The sequence below is a fragment of the Siniperca chuatsi genome, linkage group LG16 (genome assembly GCF_020085105.1).
Source record: "Siniperca chuatsi isolate FFG_IHB_CAS linkage group LG16, ASM2008510v1, whole genome shotgun sequence".
Lineage (NCBI taxonomy): Eukaryota > Metazoa > Chordata > Actinopteri > Centrarchiformes > Sinipercidae > Siniperca > Siniperca chuatsi.
In genome coordinates this window covers 2,806,084-2,826,243 of record NC_058057.1, presented here as the reverse complement: position 1 = coordinate 2,826,243, position 20,160 = coordinate 2,806,084, and the positions used below count along the sequence as shown (strand labels likewise).

General features: G+C 40.4%; 1 protein-coding gene and 1 pseudogene across 1 annotated transcript; both read right to left on the bottom strand.

Moving 5' to 3' along the window:
- Positions 1-12,691: 12,691 nt before the first annotated feature.
- Positions 12,692-13,543, bottom strand: LOC122862915 (annotated as a pseudogene).
- A 4,554-nt stretch (positions 13,544-18,097) lies between these two features.
- On the bottom strand, positions 18,098-18,915 carry LOC122862914 (gamma-crystallin M2-like). Its single transcript, XM_044168787.1, has one exon. The coding sequence runs from the start codon at positions 18,839-18,841 to the stop codon at positions 18,287-18,289; it is 555 nt and encodes a 184-aa protein (XP_044024722.1). The 5' UTR covers positions 18,842-18,915; the 3' UTR covers positions 18,098-18,286.
- Between the last annotated feature and the right edge of the window lie 1,245 nt (positions 18,916-20,160).

Sequence of the window (20,160 nt, the reverse complement as noted above, 5' to 3'; positions counted from 1 at the left end):
CAAAACTGATCAAATGTTATCCTTTTTGAGTGATGTATAAGTTCCACAATATTTGGCATAACCATGAAGTAATGAGTATGGTTGGAAAGCCCATTTTCATCTGAGTATGCGTAGCATGATATCATATCCAAATATGTTGATTTGTTTTGTAGAGGTAACTATTGATGAAAAAAGAAAGGGTGCACTAAGGCCAGACACGAACATTCCATAGCAACAGCTGTACATTCCGTGGCCATTTTCTCACTCAAAACAATAAATCTCTGGATTCGTAAAAGGTACAGCTACCAATTTTTACATTCAATTTCTTGAAGAGATAGCTAGTAATGGTCAGAGACATTTTTATATGTATATTTTTTTTTTTCATTTTCTATTTGTGAGGCATATTGTGTCATGTTTTCCAACACAAAAAACTTAAAACAATATTTTGACAAAAAGCCTCTGACCATTACTGGCTTTTAGTTATTGATCACAATTAAACAAGAAAAAAAGTTGAGTCTTTATTTGTTGGGCCTAAAAATTGTTTCTACTGATATGCAAATTAGTGCATATGTAATACATATTACCTAATTTGTATAATTTCCTGAAAAATAAATATGTATTACAAAAACGTATTGTATGTGGGTCTATATTGATCTGGCAAAGTTTCATCCTAATGGAAAAGGATTTTTCCTCCCCTATTACCGGGTGGTGTCTAATTAAAGTAAAGCATTCAAGTCTTTGTATAGTACTGTGCTGGGTTAGACTGGTATATGTGAACATCTATGTGAATAATTGGCCCTTCATTTTGAAATAATTTGTTCTTGAAAAGTGTTTGAAAAGTCCTTGAAATGTATCATTACAAAAGAATGGCAACCCTGTTTATATTTTGTATATATATTTTAATTGCCTTTGGAGGAACTCTTTGAAATCCTCCTGTCTTCCTGATGACATCTTATGAATTTATTGTAGCTGATGATTCTTAGATGCAGGTTTCTGACTACTATAGCTATATGTTTTTCTGGACATTAAACCCAGCCATCTCTAGACCTTAGTGTTCACTTCTTACATTACAGGACTGGGATATTGACAAATGGCCAAACTGAGAAAAAAAATCACTATGACTACCTGCAAAAAGTATAAAGGTAAAATCACCAATCACATAATAAGCCAATGTGGGAAATGGCTGAAAGCCACAAAATGCCATCTTTTGGAGGTGCTGTGTAGCTTACTGAAAACTCTGTGTGTTTTTCCACTTGTAAAAGTACAGATGATTATATCCTCTCCCCTTGTACTCACTCTTAAAATGATACTACATCCAAAGTCTTACCAAAATTCCCCCCATGGTGGCTTAAAGAGTGGCTGCTAAAACTGAATACAGAGGCTGTTGTCAGCTTGAATTCATATTGGTCACAATCGATTCAAATAGACAAGTTACATAGAAAATCATCCATAGAAATGTCTCATACACTTGTGCAGCAATATACACCATAGTCCACTTCTCTCAGTATGTTCCAAACACTCAATAGTTTTGCTAAAATATGACAAAATGCACTGCTTCTAGGGGCACTTCTAAGCTTTGACGAGGGTTACAATTAAAAAAAATAAACTTGGCAACTTGTGTTACCAGTTTCACTACCAGTTTTGGTAAACTGAATATAAATAACTGTAACAAGACGAAGAGACTACAGATGTGCCAGCAGCTCTGGACGTAGACACAGTAGTGCTTTGAGCTTAATGCTAACAAGCATGCTAACATACTCACAATGGCGATGTTAACATGCTGATGTTTAACAGGTATAATGTTTACCATGTTACCAGCTTAGTTTAGCATGTTAGCATGCTAATATTTGCTAATTAGCACTAAACACAGCTGAGGCTGATGGGAATGTCATTGGTTTTGCAGGTATTTGTCAGAAACCAAAGTATTGGAGAAACTGAAATGAAAAAGTCAGGAGGTCACAAAAGTTGGAACAATTCCTCCTGAGGGGAACATCAACATCTGTACCAAATTGTCTGCTAATCCATCCCATAGTTGTTGGGACATTTGACACGCACTAAAACAAAAAATATCCACCTCATGGTGGCTAGAGAATATATTCAGGGGATCACCAAAGTCATTAGGGCTCATCCTCTGCGCCACAAATATTTGTACAATATTTCATTGCAATCCATACAACATCCGTTGAGACGTTTTAGTCTGAGCCAAAGTGTTGGACTGACTGACATTGCCATCTGCTGGAGCGGCTAAAAATTGTATTTTATAAAAAATTAAGTCATGAAATCAAATTTCATTGTATTTGCTTAATTTTTAATAAAATATATTTTTATTTCACATTTCATCGATTCATTTATATATTTCGTGTACATTTTTTTCTGTATTCATACAATTATTTATTTCAAAACGTCTTATGTGTTTAGTTAATGCTAGACATTTTTGACTTCCATAGTTTTGAGGTCAAGACATGTCCACTCAGGTTGAAACTATTTCAACTTGCATGCAAAATCTGCATAACCTCTGATTCCCAGGAGAAGCCGTAAATGTTAAACTATAAACTATCTAGTTTATAGTGTAGTTGTTGTATCTGGAGTAGTTTGACTCCACTTGTACAGAGGCAGAGGAAAAAAGGGAGAGGACCAGGAAGCAAATAAAAGAAACAACATGAGTTCCTGAGAAGTTAAACAATAACCAGTATTAACTTTCTCACAGACATCCGTAGAATCCACACAAGTGGAGTCAGTGAGTGTTGTTACAACAAATATCCCAAAATGTCCATTGGTTGTTTGTGGGTTTACAAAAACTGATTGCAAAAGCATGTCAAGGTGAAATTCATGCAACATTAAACCATTTATGAGTGAGCTGGTATTCCCCAGCCCTAGCACCCCCCCCACTCTGCAGTAACTTGTGGCTCAGCCTGCCTCTGCTCTGGAGAATCCCGGTGACCTACATTCAGCCGGAGTTTACTGCTGGCTCCAGCCTGGCCTGTTTGCACTCCACTGCTAGCATCAAATCCACGCTGTGCTTGCACATCAGTGCTCTGACCCATGTCTCCATGGCAACAGCTCCACAATGCCCCGATGATGCAGCAGCGGCAGCGGCTGGCAAAGGGGAGAGAAGTGTAGGGCTCCCTGACCTGCAGAAAAGGAATGGTGGGGCTCTAACCCCTCTCGTATTGATTTTACCTCCCCTCAACCCCCTTCACTCTCACCCTCCGTTCACTGCCCTGCATGTTGATGATGGGAGTGTTTGTCTTCCCCAGTTTTGAGGTAGACTTTTCATCTTATCATTGCCAGTAATAGAGGTGATATATTTTTCTTTCTCCTTTAAGCCACACTGGTAACTCCCGTGGCTCCTCCCATCCTGCGCCATATGCTCCCATAATAACTGCCAGTTGCTTTTTTTCACCCCACATGTTGAGTTGCTCTGTCAGTGGTCTGCTCCCTTTCTCCATTCTGATTATTCTATTGTTATATTATTCATGTTCAAGCCAAACCACACTCAGGAATATTACATTTTAAAACAGGTCAACGTGTTTTGTTTGATTTTTCACTTGAACTGATCCAGATATTTATTCAGAGGTAGGAATTGGAAATGAACAGCGACAGTAACAGGTTTTGCTGCTAGCTACAGCAGTTTTTTACAACTCACACAAAGGGAAGTAGGCAGTTTGGGTTCAACTCGCATTACAAAGTTGGCCCATATCAGTGTCCCTGTCTCTTGCCAACAGAACCCCCTGGAATAAGACTGGCCCTGCTCAATTTTATCACAATAACTGTCACTTTACATTTACGCTGGGTGAAACCTACCCTGCCAACTGCCACCACCCGGCTCAGATAACACTGGTGACAGTCAGGACTCTGACAGGTCTGTCTGTCTCAGGTTACCTGCTGGGGCAGTTTGTAACATGGCTAACAGCCACACGGTGGCTGCCAGGCAGAGTCCCAGGACAGGCAGATCCCACCCTAATATTTTTCAACACTAGAAAGTCATAACTGTAACTATTACAGTTACTATTATCTTTCAGTCTGATGATCGCATGGTAAACAATAGAAAAAAGGCATTCACATTACAAAGTAATCTACCAGGAATGTTTTGCTTGCATGCATTTGACAGGCCCATGCAGTGCCTTGCCGGATGATGTTGCATTGAGTTGCAGCAAAAGTTGAGCCAGGCTAAACTTTTTTGTCGGACGATCAGTGTCAGACGTCACCGGACTGGCCCCATTCAAATGAATGAGAGGACTGGGTTTTTTCACCCACAGCTACTGCCGGTCTGAACACATAGTGTAAATTTTCAAATAGTGGCTGGGTCCTTTTTTTTCCTCAACTGCAGAGCATACCACGCCTTTTTTTGAAGCAGGCTTATGTTAGAGACAGGCCTTTCTTTCTAATTCCCTCTGTTTGATAAGTATATTTGGTCATATTTTAGTATAAAGCCTCCTTGATTTCTGATCTGCTCCGGTTTTCTCTGTTAAATTTTTGTTACAATTTCAAATTAAAAGCCCTCTAGCGTTTCAGAGGACAGAATGTCTCATTTCCTAACAAGGCTTTTATTGTGAAACATTTGCAGGTCCGTGTTGTGGAAAATTCAGTGACTTGCACGGTTCCCATATGGTACTTCAAATTTAGCTATTGTCATCTTGTGGCACTTGTATGTTACTACAAAATATAGTTTGGCTGGGACATTAACACACATACACCCGCAGTGACCGAAATGCAACAATAATACTTAAGATGAGTAATCAGCAACCAGTTTTCTTATAAACAGGTCAAATGTGGGTAGAACATTCAAACACAAGCTTTATATGTTTAAGTGGATTATTTATTTTAAAAGTTTTTATTTTCAGTAAAAGAGTGCATTGGAGTATTTATATATGTATACTGTAGATAGCTTGAAAGTGCGCTCACTCTTTTGTGCGTGTGGAAAAAGGAAAGCGTTTGTCTGGGCAAGAAAACTTGGTTATTGTGAAAGTCTATTTAAATACTAGCTGTATCTTGAATAATACTAGAGCACCGTGTTCCACTTCATTACATCATGGTACACTGACATTGCAGCTAAATCTTATTTCTCGGGTGGATCCCTTGGTCTTATGGTGTGTCAAGAAAGTCCGAAAATAATAATTTTCCTTCCAGAAACTCCCTATGTGCTTATCTCAATTTTATGGTCAAATGAGTTCCAGATTATATGCTTAAAAGAAAAGTGGCAGTATGCATAATGGTCAACATATTTATCCACAAATTGCAGCAATAAAGAGCTGTTAATGTGATACAGTCTGCCTGTACTGGCTGACAATGTGTGAAATTGTCAGCCAGTACAGGCACACACACTCTCACACACATAACCTATCCTTGGCCTCAGGGTCATTGGTCTGATATTCCATCTCAGCCACCTTTCTTTGCCCTAAACAAGCTTTTCCAGTCTGTCAGCCTTATTCCATGGCAACCAGAGAAATAAAGGTCCACAAAACAAAGACTCCAGAAAACATAATGTGTTTAGTACAAATCCCCCCCGAATGCAACTAAATGCCTTTAGTTGTGTCAGAAACCCTATAGAGAGGTGGTACCTACTCCAGTTTCAGTATAACCTCTGAAACTAAATCCTTAAGACTAACTTTCAGCCCAAGGCCCTAAGCAAGGTCTTGTAAGATTTTTGTCCACAGCTTATTTTCATCTGCTACACAAGCTTTCACTAGTTAAATGATCATTCCAGTTAATTACAACTTAGGTCCTATTTTTGTAGTTTTAGTCGTCATTGTTATTAGTTACGATAACAATGTGCTCACCAAAGTAATTGCAGAAATCTAGGAATATAATTTTCTTTTCTACACAAGTTAAGGCTAACCTGTGGGTTTGTTTTAAAATCTGTCTGTTTGTATGACTGCTCATATTTCTGACCCATGTCATCGGCACATTCTGAGATCATAGCAAATATGTTGGTGAATAGGTATGATTGCCAAAACTATGAAAATAAGACCAAAGTTGTAATAAACCAGAGTTATCCTTAAAGTGCTGACACCAATCTTTGATATTAGTTGCAAATCTTTTTTTGATACCTAGTGCCATGTCTTATATGGTGGTAGTACAGGTAACAATATAATGGAGTACTGGGGCCCATAGCTAAATTTTTCCCCAGGGTCACATAGCAAGATAACTCGGTCCTTATTATAAGTACATTTGTCTGGTCTCTTGCTCTACAGTCAAATCCTGATTTCTTGGATTGTAATGGAGGCGTTACATCTTGGTGAAACTCTGTAGAATTTAATGCAAACTGACACTGAAAGACAAGCCATGAAGTCTTCTCTCAAATGATCTGTTAATCCTGTTAAAGCCAGAACTGATGACTTGAGAGTAAGCAACTTCAACCAGCACAAACGTGTCTATGATATCTATTTACAGTCACTGTTCTTTGTGAGTCTTTCTGCCAAAGCTAGCAACTGGGTTTTAGCTTCTACCCAATATTACCATTTTGGGCAAGTACTTTCCTATTTTGTGTGTTCATATACACTCATAAATGGATGAGAAATAACACAAAAGTCTGGTGTATAGCAGTTTGTACGAACGTCATCCAAACACATCTAAAGGCAAAAGTGTATAGCTCTTTCAAATGGATCCAAACGAGCTAGGACGAAAAAACTTGCTTCATATTTAGGAGTGAGACGCGATGAATTGTTCAAATTCTTATGATGGCACACACTTTTGAACAGTCTCTTTTCAAAATTTGTGGCGTTCCACTTGGTTTTACAAACAAAAAGTGATGGATGTAGTTGAAAGAGAGGTTCAACCCTGTTTACTTTCTTACCTTCTCACACCTGCTCAATCCCTGGTTAAAGGGGGTGAGCTTGTCGTTGGTTTCAGAAACTTATAAAAACTGTCAGCCCTCCCACTTTGGAGCCGGAAAGGTGTTGGGGGAAGGGGTTTCAGATGTTTTCTGAATGGTCCGACAAGCTCTTACTTTGAAGCAATCTTCGCCTCATTGCTCTTGTACTTCTCTCCTCTGCATATTTGGAAGGACTTTCAGCATTAGACTGATCCCCCAGCCCCCAGTTCCCAGCACCTCTAAGCCTTATAATGAATAAAGAATCGCCCCAAAGTAGTCCAGCTGTTAGGTGCGAGTTGTGCCATGATCACAGACTGATGTGTGAGTTAATGTGAGCACAGGCTGGGGGCCGAACACACCACTTCCATACACAATGAACCACCCAGAAGCCCTTAAAGTGTCTAATCCTTTCCCACCATTGTCCACATATTCCTATTAATACGAATAACAACCGTCATTCATATGATTCCAATTTTTGTTGCTAGTGCTGTAGCTGAGAGTAGTGCTGACCACACTAGTTTGGTTTCCCTAGTAGCTGTTTGTGCCTAAGAAAATGCTGGCCTCCTTCACCCTGCGCTGTTTTTCAAATGGTTAGAGCCTTGTCTTGTCTTACAAAACCAGCTTGGATAGCTTGGATTGGTCCTCTCCTGCCAGACTCTGTTCTCTTTTTAACAGGTTTTTGACTAACCTTGGTGCCACTGTTGCCAGGGCCCAGACATCCAAACAATTTACAATTTGGGCTGCAGACTTGTTAACCTACTCAGTAACTTTCAGCTCTCTTTCTTTTGCCAAGTTGTAACTTTTTAGAGGAAGTCTCATGTATTTTTCGACCTGTCACTGTTCAAATTAATGGGCTTATATATGGTAGGATCCATATAGATGAGCTCATTGTTTGTTTTGGGATTAGCCTGCTCACATCTTTTTCCAAATGGATGATTTTGACCAAACAGGAGCTTGTCAAAATTGGATCACAGCCCAAGACCACAGAAGGCAGTATTAAAACATTGAACAGAGATATTTTCAGCACAATCCATAAATTATTTCTGCAGTTGTCTGACTTCTTCCTTTTTTTCATCTCAGACAAAACTTTTGCTGTTGTCTTCTTGTAGCTAACCCCTCAATCTTGGAACCAATTGGCTATCATCTGACGACGATTTAGCCTCTGGGGTCTTTGGCCAATTTTTCGGGGCTTCTGGATATCCGGATAACGGATATCCAGGCCAAGGCTTCCTCTGTGTGCTGGTCATTGTTTACAGCCCGATTAGCGATCTCAAAACCCATTGGCTATCATCTGACAACAATTTGAATGCAGATACTTTTTTAAAAATCGAATAAAAAGCTTATCTCGATGGTTCTGAGATTCTTAAAAAGCAGTCATCAGATGAAAGCTGTTGGGTTCTGCGATTGCATTTCGACCAGTGAGCTCCATCTCTTTTGCTCTCCACACGGACTGTTTTCCTGCATGCAACCAAAGCCCACTCAAACATGATTGGTCAATGCTACTCAGACTACAAACGGACTACAAACGGAAACCAGAACGCTTCTGATACCAAAATCTTGTCCCTTGACTACAGATTCTGCATTCATATGCATTCATATCTGTTTATAGAGATTACTAACCCCTTAACACAGTTTTTTTCCTACCACGCAGACCTGACTCTCAGCTTTTGAGAGGGGGAAAGAGGGGGAAACAAATCAATTGAAGAACTTGATGTGCCAGCCTTAATGGCTTCAGCATTGTATAGTTTTGTCGTGTACCATCACTGCCTTCAATGGTGCAACGTTAATGTGAAGGGGCATTTGGCAGATGGCTGCTTTCTCTTCATGAAAGGATGTGAATAGGGATATTTTGCCCCTTTGCTTTCTCTTATTGTGATCTCTCCACAAGGCACCAGAGGCACAGGATGAAATAAGGGACACACAAGAGACAGAAACACTCAGCATTAGGAAGTCCTCTAAACTGTATTTTGGTGGGTGAACTCCTATTTGTCATTCCACCTGTGCCAGATTCCACCAGATTTTGCAATTTAAAAGCCATTGAATTTATAGCACTGAATTTCTTTAGCTTTGAAATTATGTAGCTGAACTTTTTGCCTCTGAATTCAACTCTTCAAATTTTCAATAACTCATTTTATTTTTCAATGTTCACAAATTCAGAATCAAAAAGTTTTAAAAAAATCAAATAACAAATTTTCAAGGTGCTCAAATTTAATAGGCCATGTTCAGATCCCAAAATTAGAGTAAAAAAAAAGATTAAATATCCAGGATACCAAGGATAAGCAATCGATTCTGTCTAAAATTGAACCAACATCCAGCCAATCAAAGTTATTCTCCATTGGTCATGTGACACCAATGCTTGAACTTACAGGAAGGAGGTCAGCTGTGGCAACAAACCCAAACGATGGCACTTCACGCATCGTCTTAAAGATAGTGGGGCGCAGCCAGTGGTGATGTCACAAATCAAGATATAGGGTTTAGTATTATACTTCAATTCATTTATATATGGCTTATGTTTAATTGTCAATTGTAGACTTATTGATGGTTAATGAATATTCTTGGATACAATCCTGCAGAGAACAGAGTCAGGGAGGTCACAATGACATTTGAGCCCATAGACTGTATATAGAGGGACGACCCATCTTCTCTTCCTCCCACTGTACAAAAATGAAGCCAAAAAATCCCGGAAACGGGATTTATGTCCTGTACTGCAGCCAGCCACCAGGGGTGATCAAGATGTTTTGGCTTCACTTTTGGGGAGCTGTCATGTTGTCCATCTTTATATAAAGTCTATGGTTCAGCCCTTCAGCTAGGAAGACCATCACTTCAAATGGAAATGACCAAGTAAAGACTTAAAGGACAAGTTTGCTATTTTAAATGCATATGTATAATATGTAAACATATTTTGGCATGCTGTTGATTTTTTTTTTTTTTTGATTTTTGATTTTTACAGGCAAGATTCCACCTGTTACTTACAGTAAGTAATGATAGACATAGTAGGCGATTTATGAGGGGGACAAGGGAGGGATGCCATCCCCCTTTTTAGGAAAGGGACCAAAATCCACCCCCTTTGTTAACCTGCTCAAAAGATGCTCTGTGCTTTGTCTCATAGTGACGCTTCACATTGGCGCTTTTAATAATCGCCACAATCTCAAAACATATGAGACATATGGTTTTGAACTGCCTGTGGGAAGATTGAACATGTAAGAGTCTGAGAGTCTGTCCATTCTTGATTAAAAGCTCTGTTTCTGCTGTCTACTTTTTTAGAGCACGCAATGTGATATTATTTCTCTGACTCGTCTCAACCTTACGCTCCCTGTGTGTGTACCTCACTCTCGCGGGGCGCTAAACCAGTGCCGTAAAGGCTAGAAAAGCTGTGCTGGTTAAAATAGAAATGCTCCGTCAAAATAAAATTTATCTCAACAATTTTCACTATTCTCTAAAGCCGACGGGAGGAAAGAGAAAGTGTGGCAGCAGCATGACAGAGGCCGGGTCAGAAATTAACAGAGCTTGGACCAAAAGTGCCCTTGAATGCTCATATTTAGCTCACACAATGCTCATAATTAGTAAACCCTGGAAGAAACCATTTGATGTTTTGTAGCCATTTATTTAATCCACTTTAATTTTTTCCATAGCAACGCCAACTGAACTGACCAGTCTGGTCAAATTTGGATGGGAGATTCTACCAGCAAGTCTTTGTAGAGATAGTTAAGGGCAGATACCCCACGGCCTCCACCTGCTATGAGACCTTGCACATCCCGGGGCATTACAAGGATTATACATCTTTTAAGAGTGACATCTTGGCCTTAATTTGCACTTGCCAGAAAAGATTTGATCTTGTACTAAAACATGTTACTGTGACTTATAAAACTGAACGGAAATCACCACTGGCTGTGCCCTGTTGTATTTCGATGTTAGTAAGTACAGTCAGCGCCTGGCTGACTGTACAATATCAGCCTGATTATCAGTAGCACAAAGATGAGTTTTAAACGGTTAAACGTTGCTAAACTTTAGTAAGCATAATATGAAGAGTTTGGTTACAGTACAGAAATTCATGGCGTGGCATGGGGACTTTAAGGGGTGGCAGAAATATATATGCTGATTTAATAGTAAACAATCACATATATCAATATTTGTTTGGAAAAGCACAAAAATGAAGATATTTTAACTCAAAACATTACATTATTGTGGCACATGAGTAAAGCATTTAATAGAAATATCTAAAGGTGGCATTAGAAATCAATAAACAGTTTTATTTCTAAATCTAAAGACATTTTTCCAAATAAATGCTTTTTTCATTGAACATCACATCAAGCCCATCACGTAGCCTAAATTGTAGCCATAACAGATCATTAAATTGTGTTAATTTACGTTTTTCAACATGTTATATTTAAAATGAATCTAAATTAATGCGCTACATTTGACAGCCCTACCATATATATATATATATATATATATATATATATATATATATATATACACACACACACACAGAATCATTCCATTTTTCTTAATGGTTTTGGATGTTCCAAAACTAAAACCAATAAAAGGACAAGGACAAAACCAATCCCTTTAATCCCTCTCTTCAGCCTAAAAACCAGGCCAAAGCATGGCTAAAACCCATTGAGTTATCTGTGGATGAAATTCACTACATAAAAAAAGCAGACTGTGTTGTTTTTCACTTATCGTCTGTTTCAACCTCCTGCATGCCCCTCAAACAGATTTCTGAAATATGATTCAAAATGATCAGTAATTATGTCAATGCAAGCTTTCTTTAAGGGTTTAAATGATCTCCTATAGGTAGAGACCTACATATAAAGATGATATTCACCAATTGTGTCACTTATACTCTATGAAGCCACATATTTAGTGTTGTCAACAATCCAAAATATCCAGTGTTTGTCCAGTAATTCTGATTAAACAGCAAAAGTCCTTTTCTCTGAGCTTCAATTTGAACATATGGTGAAAGTGCAAACTTTCAAGTATTAAGCTTTGAATGAACTGTCACTGCATTGCTGACTAATGTGGCTTTTTGTTTGGGGCTTGGAGCAAGTGATTTTAGTGCTTTTTAAACTGGGATTAGTCAGGTTTAATCTGTCCGTCACGCAATTAAACACAAGTTACTATTAGCTACTGAACAAAACACGCTTAAATAAAACAACCCCGCTAATATCCATCTGTGCCATTCTGTATTTCTACTAGTGGAAGTTGGCAACCCTATACACACATTTAGCAGAAAAAAGCAGGAGATCCCAGTCCTGCCCTAATACACAGACAGAGTGCTGGGTACAGGACAGAAAAAAGAAATAGGCAAGCCTGCACGTATCACCAAAAATGTTTTTCCTGTTAAGCTAATCTCACACCCTGGTGTCCTCAGAACTGACCTTAAAATACAGGTTTTTACAAATGTAGTATCAATCCACATTCAGAAGCAGTTTTGGGGGGGCATTGATCTGTGGAATATGGAATGACAGAAAGAAAGAGCCAAAAATTAAACCCTAAACCCTTATTTCCTGTTAAGATAATTTCACTCCCTTGTGTCTGACAGCACTGATTTTAAAATGCAGGTTTTTATAAATGTAGAAACAATCCACATTCAGAATCTGTTTTCGGGGTGCATCCCTATGCTGACAAGCTTACCTGCATAAGTATCGATTCGTGGGATATCGAATGACAGTCCATTTTTCAATACTTCATAAAACCGAAGCATATTGGTTGGTACCATGGTACCATTATGGTACCAACCTTAGATAAACAATTTTTATGACAAACTTATTTTAATTTGCCTACATCAGTGGGCCAAGGGTATTGGAAAGTAAGTAGGAATGTTGATGAAGTACCTCTAGAAATTGTAGGAAGGTGAAAGAATAGTTAGAAGAAAAAGAAGAACAAAGGAAAGAATTAACTCCAAAATTATTTTATTAGTGTTTCTTTATTTTGGCTGTTATTTATTCTCTTCATCAGCCAGACCTCACAGATGTATCTATGTGCATTTCAGTGGTTGTCAATCTGTCATCCATTTGCTGCAGTCAACACAGTGTATATTGCTGCAGATAAGTTGCTTAGTAACAAATTGTCTAGACTTTGTTTAGAAACTAATTGTTGCAGTATCATGAGTCATCATCTAGTAGCAGGAATCCATGATGCGCCTCATGCTCATGAACCTCATGCCGCTCCAGCCCATGCTCATGAAGTTTCTGTACTCTCCGGGCCTCATGTACACCATCCTTCCTCTGAAGTGGGGCTGCTCGTACATCAGCCAGTGGCCCTCCATCACGTTGCAGGACATGAAGTTGGACATGCTGTAGCGGTCCATGATATTCTCGCAGTCCTCCATCAGCTCGTACATCTGTCCCTGGAAGTTCTCCCTCTCGTAGATCCTCATCCTGTAGGACCCTCTGTGCATGGGGATCATGCGGCAGGACCTGATGCAGTCGCTCATGCCCATCATGCTCATGTAGTCGGCGTACTCGCCCCTCCTCATGAAGTACTGGTTTCCCATGAAGTTGGTGCGGTCGTGAGACCATGAAGCAGCCCCTCTCCACCCTGCAGGAGTGGCAGCGGTTCAGGTAGGAGGACATGTCGGGCAGTCGCTCATGCACTCGTAGGAGCGGCCCTGGAAGTTCCTGTCCTCGTAGAAGATGATCTTGCCCATCATGTTCATGCCGCTGGAGGTCATCTTTGCCAGGTGTTGTCAGTAGAGGCGATGCTGCTGCTGGTGGTGCTGCTCTTGGAGCTGAACTGCTTGTCTATCTGTTGGAAGCCTTCCTTTTTATACCTGACAAGCAGAGGGCCCCTTTGTGAAAACAGCCTGACCAAGCAACATACTATAGAAGCCCATAGAGCACTGAGGGTTGTCCACATTTACAGCTGTTCCCCCAAAAGACCTTAGAGAGGCAGTTTCCCTTCGAATACTGTCAGACAAAACCTTTTTCAAAGGGTAAACAAAGAACAATAGCACCTTTGTAACTTGTGACACCTCCCCCCCCAGCCCCAGGGCGTAGGTCCCACAGTGCCAGGCAGGGTCCCAGGCCAAACCAGGGAAATGTTGAACCCTGTGTCCAGCCAGCGCCCTGCACACCATCCTGTCAAGGGTGCAGTTCAGGTACAGTCCATGTACTCAGCCTAATCAGCCAAGCCGTAGTGTTGGGGTGGTGAGGGAGGACAAGGTGTTTGTGGGTGGCAGTTCCCCCATTGTGCCACCCTGCTCTAGTTTAATTGTGACTGCAGTGCCTGGCAATGTGATGTTGGAGCTGGGAAATAGCGGGCGATGTGTCCTGAGCAACCACACCTGTAACAGTCCCCCATGGACGACCTCCTGTTTTTCCGCCGTGGCCATTGAGCAGATGTAGGTGTGTCATTTGCTTATCATCCGTCCCCTCACAGTCCACCTGGTTCACCCAATGCTTCGTAGTGTGTGGTCGTTCAGTCAGACAAACACTTGTCAGTGTTTTTGGGGGATGTAGGCGGATGGGTTCATGTAGACGTTCTGTTCGGAGTCCACTGATGAAGGCCTGGAGAGCAAGCACTTCCTTCGTTTCTGCGTAAAAAGTGGGGTACCAGAGCCACATGTAGAGACGAGGCACTCAAGCTCTCACCCTCTCCTTTTCGGTGGTTGGCAAAATGATCCCTGACATCAGCGTAGACATATTGGCCAAATCAGTGTTGTATAGCCCTCTCGAAGGCTGGCCAGCTGCATCACTCATCTGATTGGAGATCTGTGAGGATCTGCAGCACTTTTCCCTCCAGGGAGAGGGCAACATGCACCACTGTTTCTCAGGCTGTCTAGGCTAACTGTACTTGAATGAGGTAAGTCTCTGCAGGCTCTTCCCCACTATAACGTGGCAGTTTTACTGCAGGCTATCAGGAGCCCTCTGGTGGCGCTGAGTCGGGCACAGCCTTATGGGGTAGAGGGGCTGTGTCACTTCCAGCTGTTGCTGTTAGTGGAGGTGCACCAGTCGCTGACGAAGGTGGGGAGGAGGTGGTGGCATGACATGTCGCTGCTGGAGGGGCTGAGTTGGTAACCAGCAGGTGGGAGGGAGAGACAGCTACTCCTCAGGCTGGAGATCACCTGCTGGCCGGGGGTGTCCTTTCCTCAGTGGCTCTTCCTCGTGTGCGCTCTTCCGATGCTCTGCTTGCTTGAAACGTCGAAGCGGGCGAGTTTTTCTAACTCTCTGAGCAAAATCATCAATTTAGGTCTCATTTCTAACACCAATGTGTCAAACTGTGGATCACTCATGGTAAAACTCATCGAGGCAGTTTTCTCTTGTTTTGAACAGGTGCTTTATTAACAGAAACAAGCAGAGTATCACTTTAGAGTAGAACGCCCAGACACTCACACAAGAAGGAATGTCACTGATAACACACCTAACCACACTTGTGGTCGAACACCTCTGCTAGTAATAATTGCATGTGAAACTACCGTAACATGGCATAACACACTGTAGAACACACTCACTTCATTAACTTTGCAGGGAGATGCATCAACATGAGACTTAGGTCCATGAGTCCATCACCCAGTAAACCAGGAGGCTGTCCCTACTGTACATGCCCACCCCTCTGGATGCTACATTACTTTTGATAAAATATTTCTTTTTGATGTATGTTTTTTACTTCTTTACTGTTTTTATACTGCTTTAACAGAAACCAGTCTAACATTTATATAACATTCTACAAAATATAAATGAGGCATTTACTCTATGTAGGGGTGGTTATTGTTAGAATTTTATCCATACAGCTATTCTTATCAATATTGCTTATTGGTCCTGTGATTTATTGATACTGCTTATTGGTTCCATTTAATTACTATGGAAGCGTAAACTGGACTATATTCAAATGATAATGTAAACTTGAAAATGAAAATGCAATTCCACAATAGCATTATAATATTCCACATATGTATGTTTTATTTGAGTAAAAATGAAAATGCAATAATCCAATTTTCATTTTCATTTTCACATACTTGTATGGGAATTCTATGACTATATTAAAATTAAAATAGAAAAGCTGTTTGACATTTAATTTTAAAAGTTGTAACCCACTGTACAGTGGACAATATTCAAATGTTAATTCTAATTTGAAAATGAAAATGAAACATAAACAATGTAACCTGATTTTCCATTTATGCAAGCAATATTTAAGTCAAAGTGAAAATTAAAATATAATTTTCTAACAATTTGAAAATGAAAACTGCATTTAACATTTCATTTTTAAAGACTTATCCTGCTATAGAGTGGACAATATTCAAATGCATTAAGCAAAACAGTGCCACCAGTCTATTGCATTTACATTTACATGTCACCATGCTCTTTTGGGGTCAACATGAAAATGAAAATGTAATCTGTCAGTGCTTTCATAAAGGCAGGTCTTCAGTTGGGACGTCACTTGCTTGAACATCTGCTGCCTTGCTCATGTGTGTAGTCCGCTTGTGGCAGAAAGGCGAGAAGGCGGCCAGGCCTCACTGGCTGCTGGATTACTGTACAAAAACACAACTTTATAACTGTATTCACTGATTTTGGTGAAACTAGTGTTACGGGGCACAGAATTTGATGAATTTACTGTTCATCAGACCACAAATGTGACAAGAATTAGGTTTGAAAAATGATACTGTAGCGTTTCTGGGGGCTGAGCCTCATAGATTATTGTACAAAAACATGCAACTTAAATAACTTTATTCACTGATTTTGGTGAAACTGGATGATGATGATGATGATGATGATGATGATGATGATACTTTATTGTCAGATCGAGTCTGAAATGTTTCTTGCATCACAGCAGCTCCAGCTATTTGCAACATCACAGAGATCATATTTTATGGGGAAAATATTTTCTGGTTTTCCCTCTGATGTCCTCCGGCTGCTCTGCCTCAACTCTCTGTGATTTACAGAGTTTACTGATGGACAGATAGCTTTGCTTGTTGCTAAAGTAACCGCTAATTGCTGCTAAACTAGTCAGTGGTCCTATAAGCTGACTCCAACCACACCTGTATGATATTAGAAAGATAAATAGATCTGATTGACAAGAGCTGCGACACTGTTGTTCGCAAACTTTTGAAGTAAAAGGCGTGGACTGGACACGGAGCGCAGAGCACCATCTGAGTGATGTTGTGTACACCGTTAGCACAGGAGCTTTAGACCGCCGAGAGGAGGTTGTTTTAAGGGCCAACATGGAATACAGTACCAAGGTGACTTACAGCGGCTCTGACCAGGACTCTGACGACGAAGACACAGTAACATTACCGAGGTGCTTTTCTAGCCGGGTTTTACTCCTGGCACCCCGGGGCCCGCTCAGACCTCCGGAGGTGGATACTGACTGATGCCCGACCTCTCTCGTGCTCCTCTACCGCTTGATGCCCCTCCTGTTCCCACCTGAACCTGGTGTGTTTTTGTCGTCAGAGTAGATTACATATAGATATAGATCAGAGTGTGAGAAAAAAAGCTTTTGTTTTTATCCTATTCATAACCATTTACTTTTAGTTTATCAAGCTCCATAAAGCTGTGAAAAACATTCCTACTCTGGATTAAGATGGGGCTGGGAGTTAACTGGGGGAGAGCAGTTGAGGATGCCACATTTCTTCAAATATATGTCCTGCTTATTCAACAGGTGTTAATAAATTGCTTGTAATGTTTCCCATGTTGTCAGATTCTGGTGCCTACGTTAGTGGGTCAAGGGTATTGGAAAGTAAGTAGGAAGGTTGACAAGGTACCTTATTAGAAATTGTAAGAAAAGGACAGAAAACAATTAGAAGAAAAAGAAGAAAAAAGAAAAGAATCAACAAGACTGCACTTGTGTTTTCCTGTTAAGCTAATCTCACTCCCTGGTGTCCTCAGAACTGACCGTAAAATACAGCTTTTTACAAATGTAGAATCAATCCACATTCAGGAGCAGTTCAGGGGGGCATCACTACGCTGAAAAGATTACCTGCATAAGTATTGATATGTGGGACATTGAAGGACTCCATTTTTCAATACTTCAAATTAAACTTTTTGAATTTGTGAAACTGGTTTTGGAACTGGAACTGTTATGATTTGTCATGTGGCCATCTTGGTTTTTATTGTCTAGTGTCTTATAAACCCATAAATATAAATCAATCAAATCAATCAATCAATCAATCAATCAATCATCAAACCGAAGCATATTGGTTGGTGAGATTAAGATGTCAGATTTCATTACCCAGCCCTAGATAAACAATTTTTATAACAAACTTATTTTAATTTGCCCACATCAGCAGGGTAAGGGTATTGGCAAGTAAGTAGGAAGGCTGACAAGGTACCTTTAGAAATTGTAAGAAGAAAAAAGAAAATAAGATTATTTTTTATAACAAAGTAGACTTTATTAGTGTTTCCTTATTTTGGCTGTTATTATTCTCTTTATCAGCCAGACCTCAAAGACAACTGTATGTGCAGTTCAGTGGTTGTCAGTCTTTTTTGTCCATTTGTAACAGTCAACACCCAGTGTATATTAGAAACTAATTGCTGCAGTATCATGAGTCATCGTCTAGTAGCAGGAATCCATAATGCGCCTCATGCTCATGAACCTCATGCCGCTCCAGCCCATGTTCATGAAGCTTCTGTACTCTCCGGGCCTCATGTACACCATCCTTCCTCTGAAGTGGGGCTGCTCGTACATCAGCCAGTGGCCCTCCATCACGTTGCAGGACATGAAGTTGGACATGCTGTAGCGGTCCATGATATTCTCGCAGTCCTCCATCAGCTCGTACATCTGTCCCTGGAAGTTCTCCCTCTCGTAGATCCTCATCCTGTAGGACCCTCTGTGCATGGGGATCATGCGGCAGGACCTGATGCAGTCGCTCATGCCCATCATGCTCATGTAGTCGGCGTACTCGCCCCTCCTCATGAAGTACTGGTTTCCCATGAAGTTGGTGCGGTCGTAGACCATGAAGCAGCCCCTCTCCACCCTGCAGGAGTGGCAGCGGTTCAGGTAGGAGGACATGTCGGGGCAGTCGCTCATGCACTCGTAGGAGCGGCCCTGGAAGTTCCTGTCCTCGTAGAAGATGATCTTGCCCATCATGTTCATGCCGCTGGAGGTCATCTTTGCCAGGTGTTGTCAGTAGAGGCGATGCTGCTGCTGGTGGTGCTGCTCTTGGAGCTGAACTGCTTGTCTATCTGTTGGAAGCCTTCCTTTTTATACCTGACAAGCAGAGGGCCCCTTTGTGAAAACAGCCTGACCAAGCAACATACTATAGAAGCCCATAGAGCACTGAGGGTTGTCCGCATTTACAGCTGTTCCCCCAAAGGCCTTAGAGAGGCAGTTTCCCTTCGAATACTGTCAGACAAAACACAACAATAGTACTTTTGTTGCATCACTATAGTGCACAAAGCCATCCTTAACTTTAGATTTTTCTTTGTTTTATGGTTTTGTCATTCTTAGCAGTTTGCCAGATCATCCATTAATATTGTCAGTGAAGGTTAATTATGCAAAAAGATTTGCATATTCTAACAAACTTACATTACTTACATTACTTATATATATATATATATATATATATATATATATATATTAGAGCAGTCACTAAAATGATATTCAGCCTGTAGCCTTAACAGACTTGACTGTGACTGATGTTACAAAACATCATTCATTTGTTGGGGCTTAGCATTAATCAATTGGCAGTTTCCAAAAGTCAGTTCATTACATACTGACAGCACAATATATAATTTCATTACATTAGAGTAATTTTCATTAATTTGAAATGTCACAGTGTTGATTAAAGGAATATTTTAAGTGCTGTGTAAAGACAGATTTTTCTCAGTTCTTAAAGTAAAGTGAGGTTTTCACGATGCCGTAGATTATAAAACTTTCAGCTATAACATACCCTAGTGTTTAAGTCTGGTGAAGAAATGTGTCTTGCCACTACAAGTGTTTGTTACTAGATGGTCGGATCACTTGTTGATGGGGAGAAAGCACAAATCTCCTTATGCATTAACATCCTGGTTATACTGCCCCGGTACCAAATGCAGCATGTCAGCAGTAGGGTTGAAGGTTTTCACATCATTTTAAAATGATTCCTTCCGGGTAATATGTCACTCTTTTCCTGTGATGTGGTGTTTTTTCACCGTACAGGAACTTTGATTTTACTGTGGATAATTAATAAACAAATGATCTTCTAATATTCTGACGTTTTCTGTAAAGTGGAACAAAAATTCCAACAACCCCTCTTAAAAGTACACATCTTTGAAGTGAAAAAAACTCTGCAATACGAACCAGACAGAATCATTTGATTCTGTTTTTCAGCATATCCACTTGGGAGCACATGACCATCTTTACAGTGCTGACCTGAGGTTATTACTGTGTACAGTTGCAGAGAAGTAATATCCATCACAAGCAGCCACTTCAACATGTTGTTTTGGTAG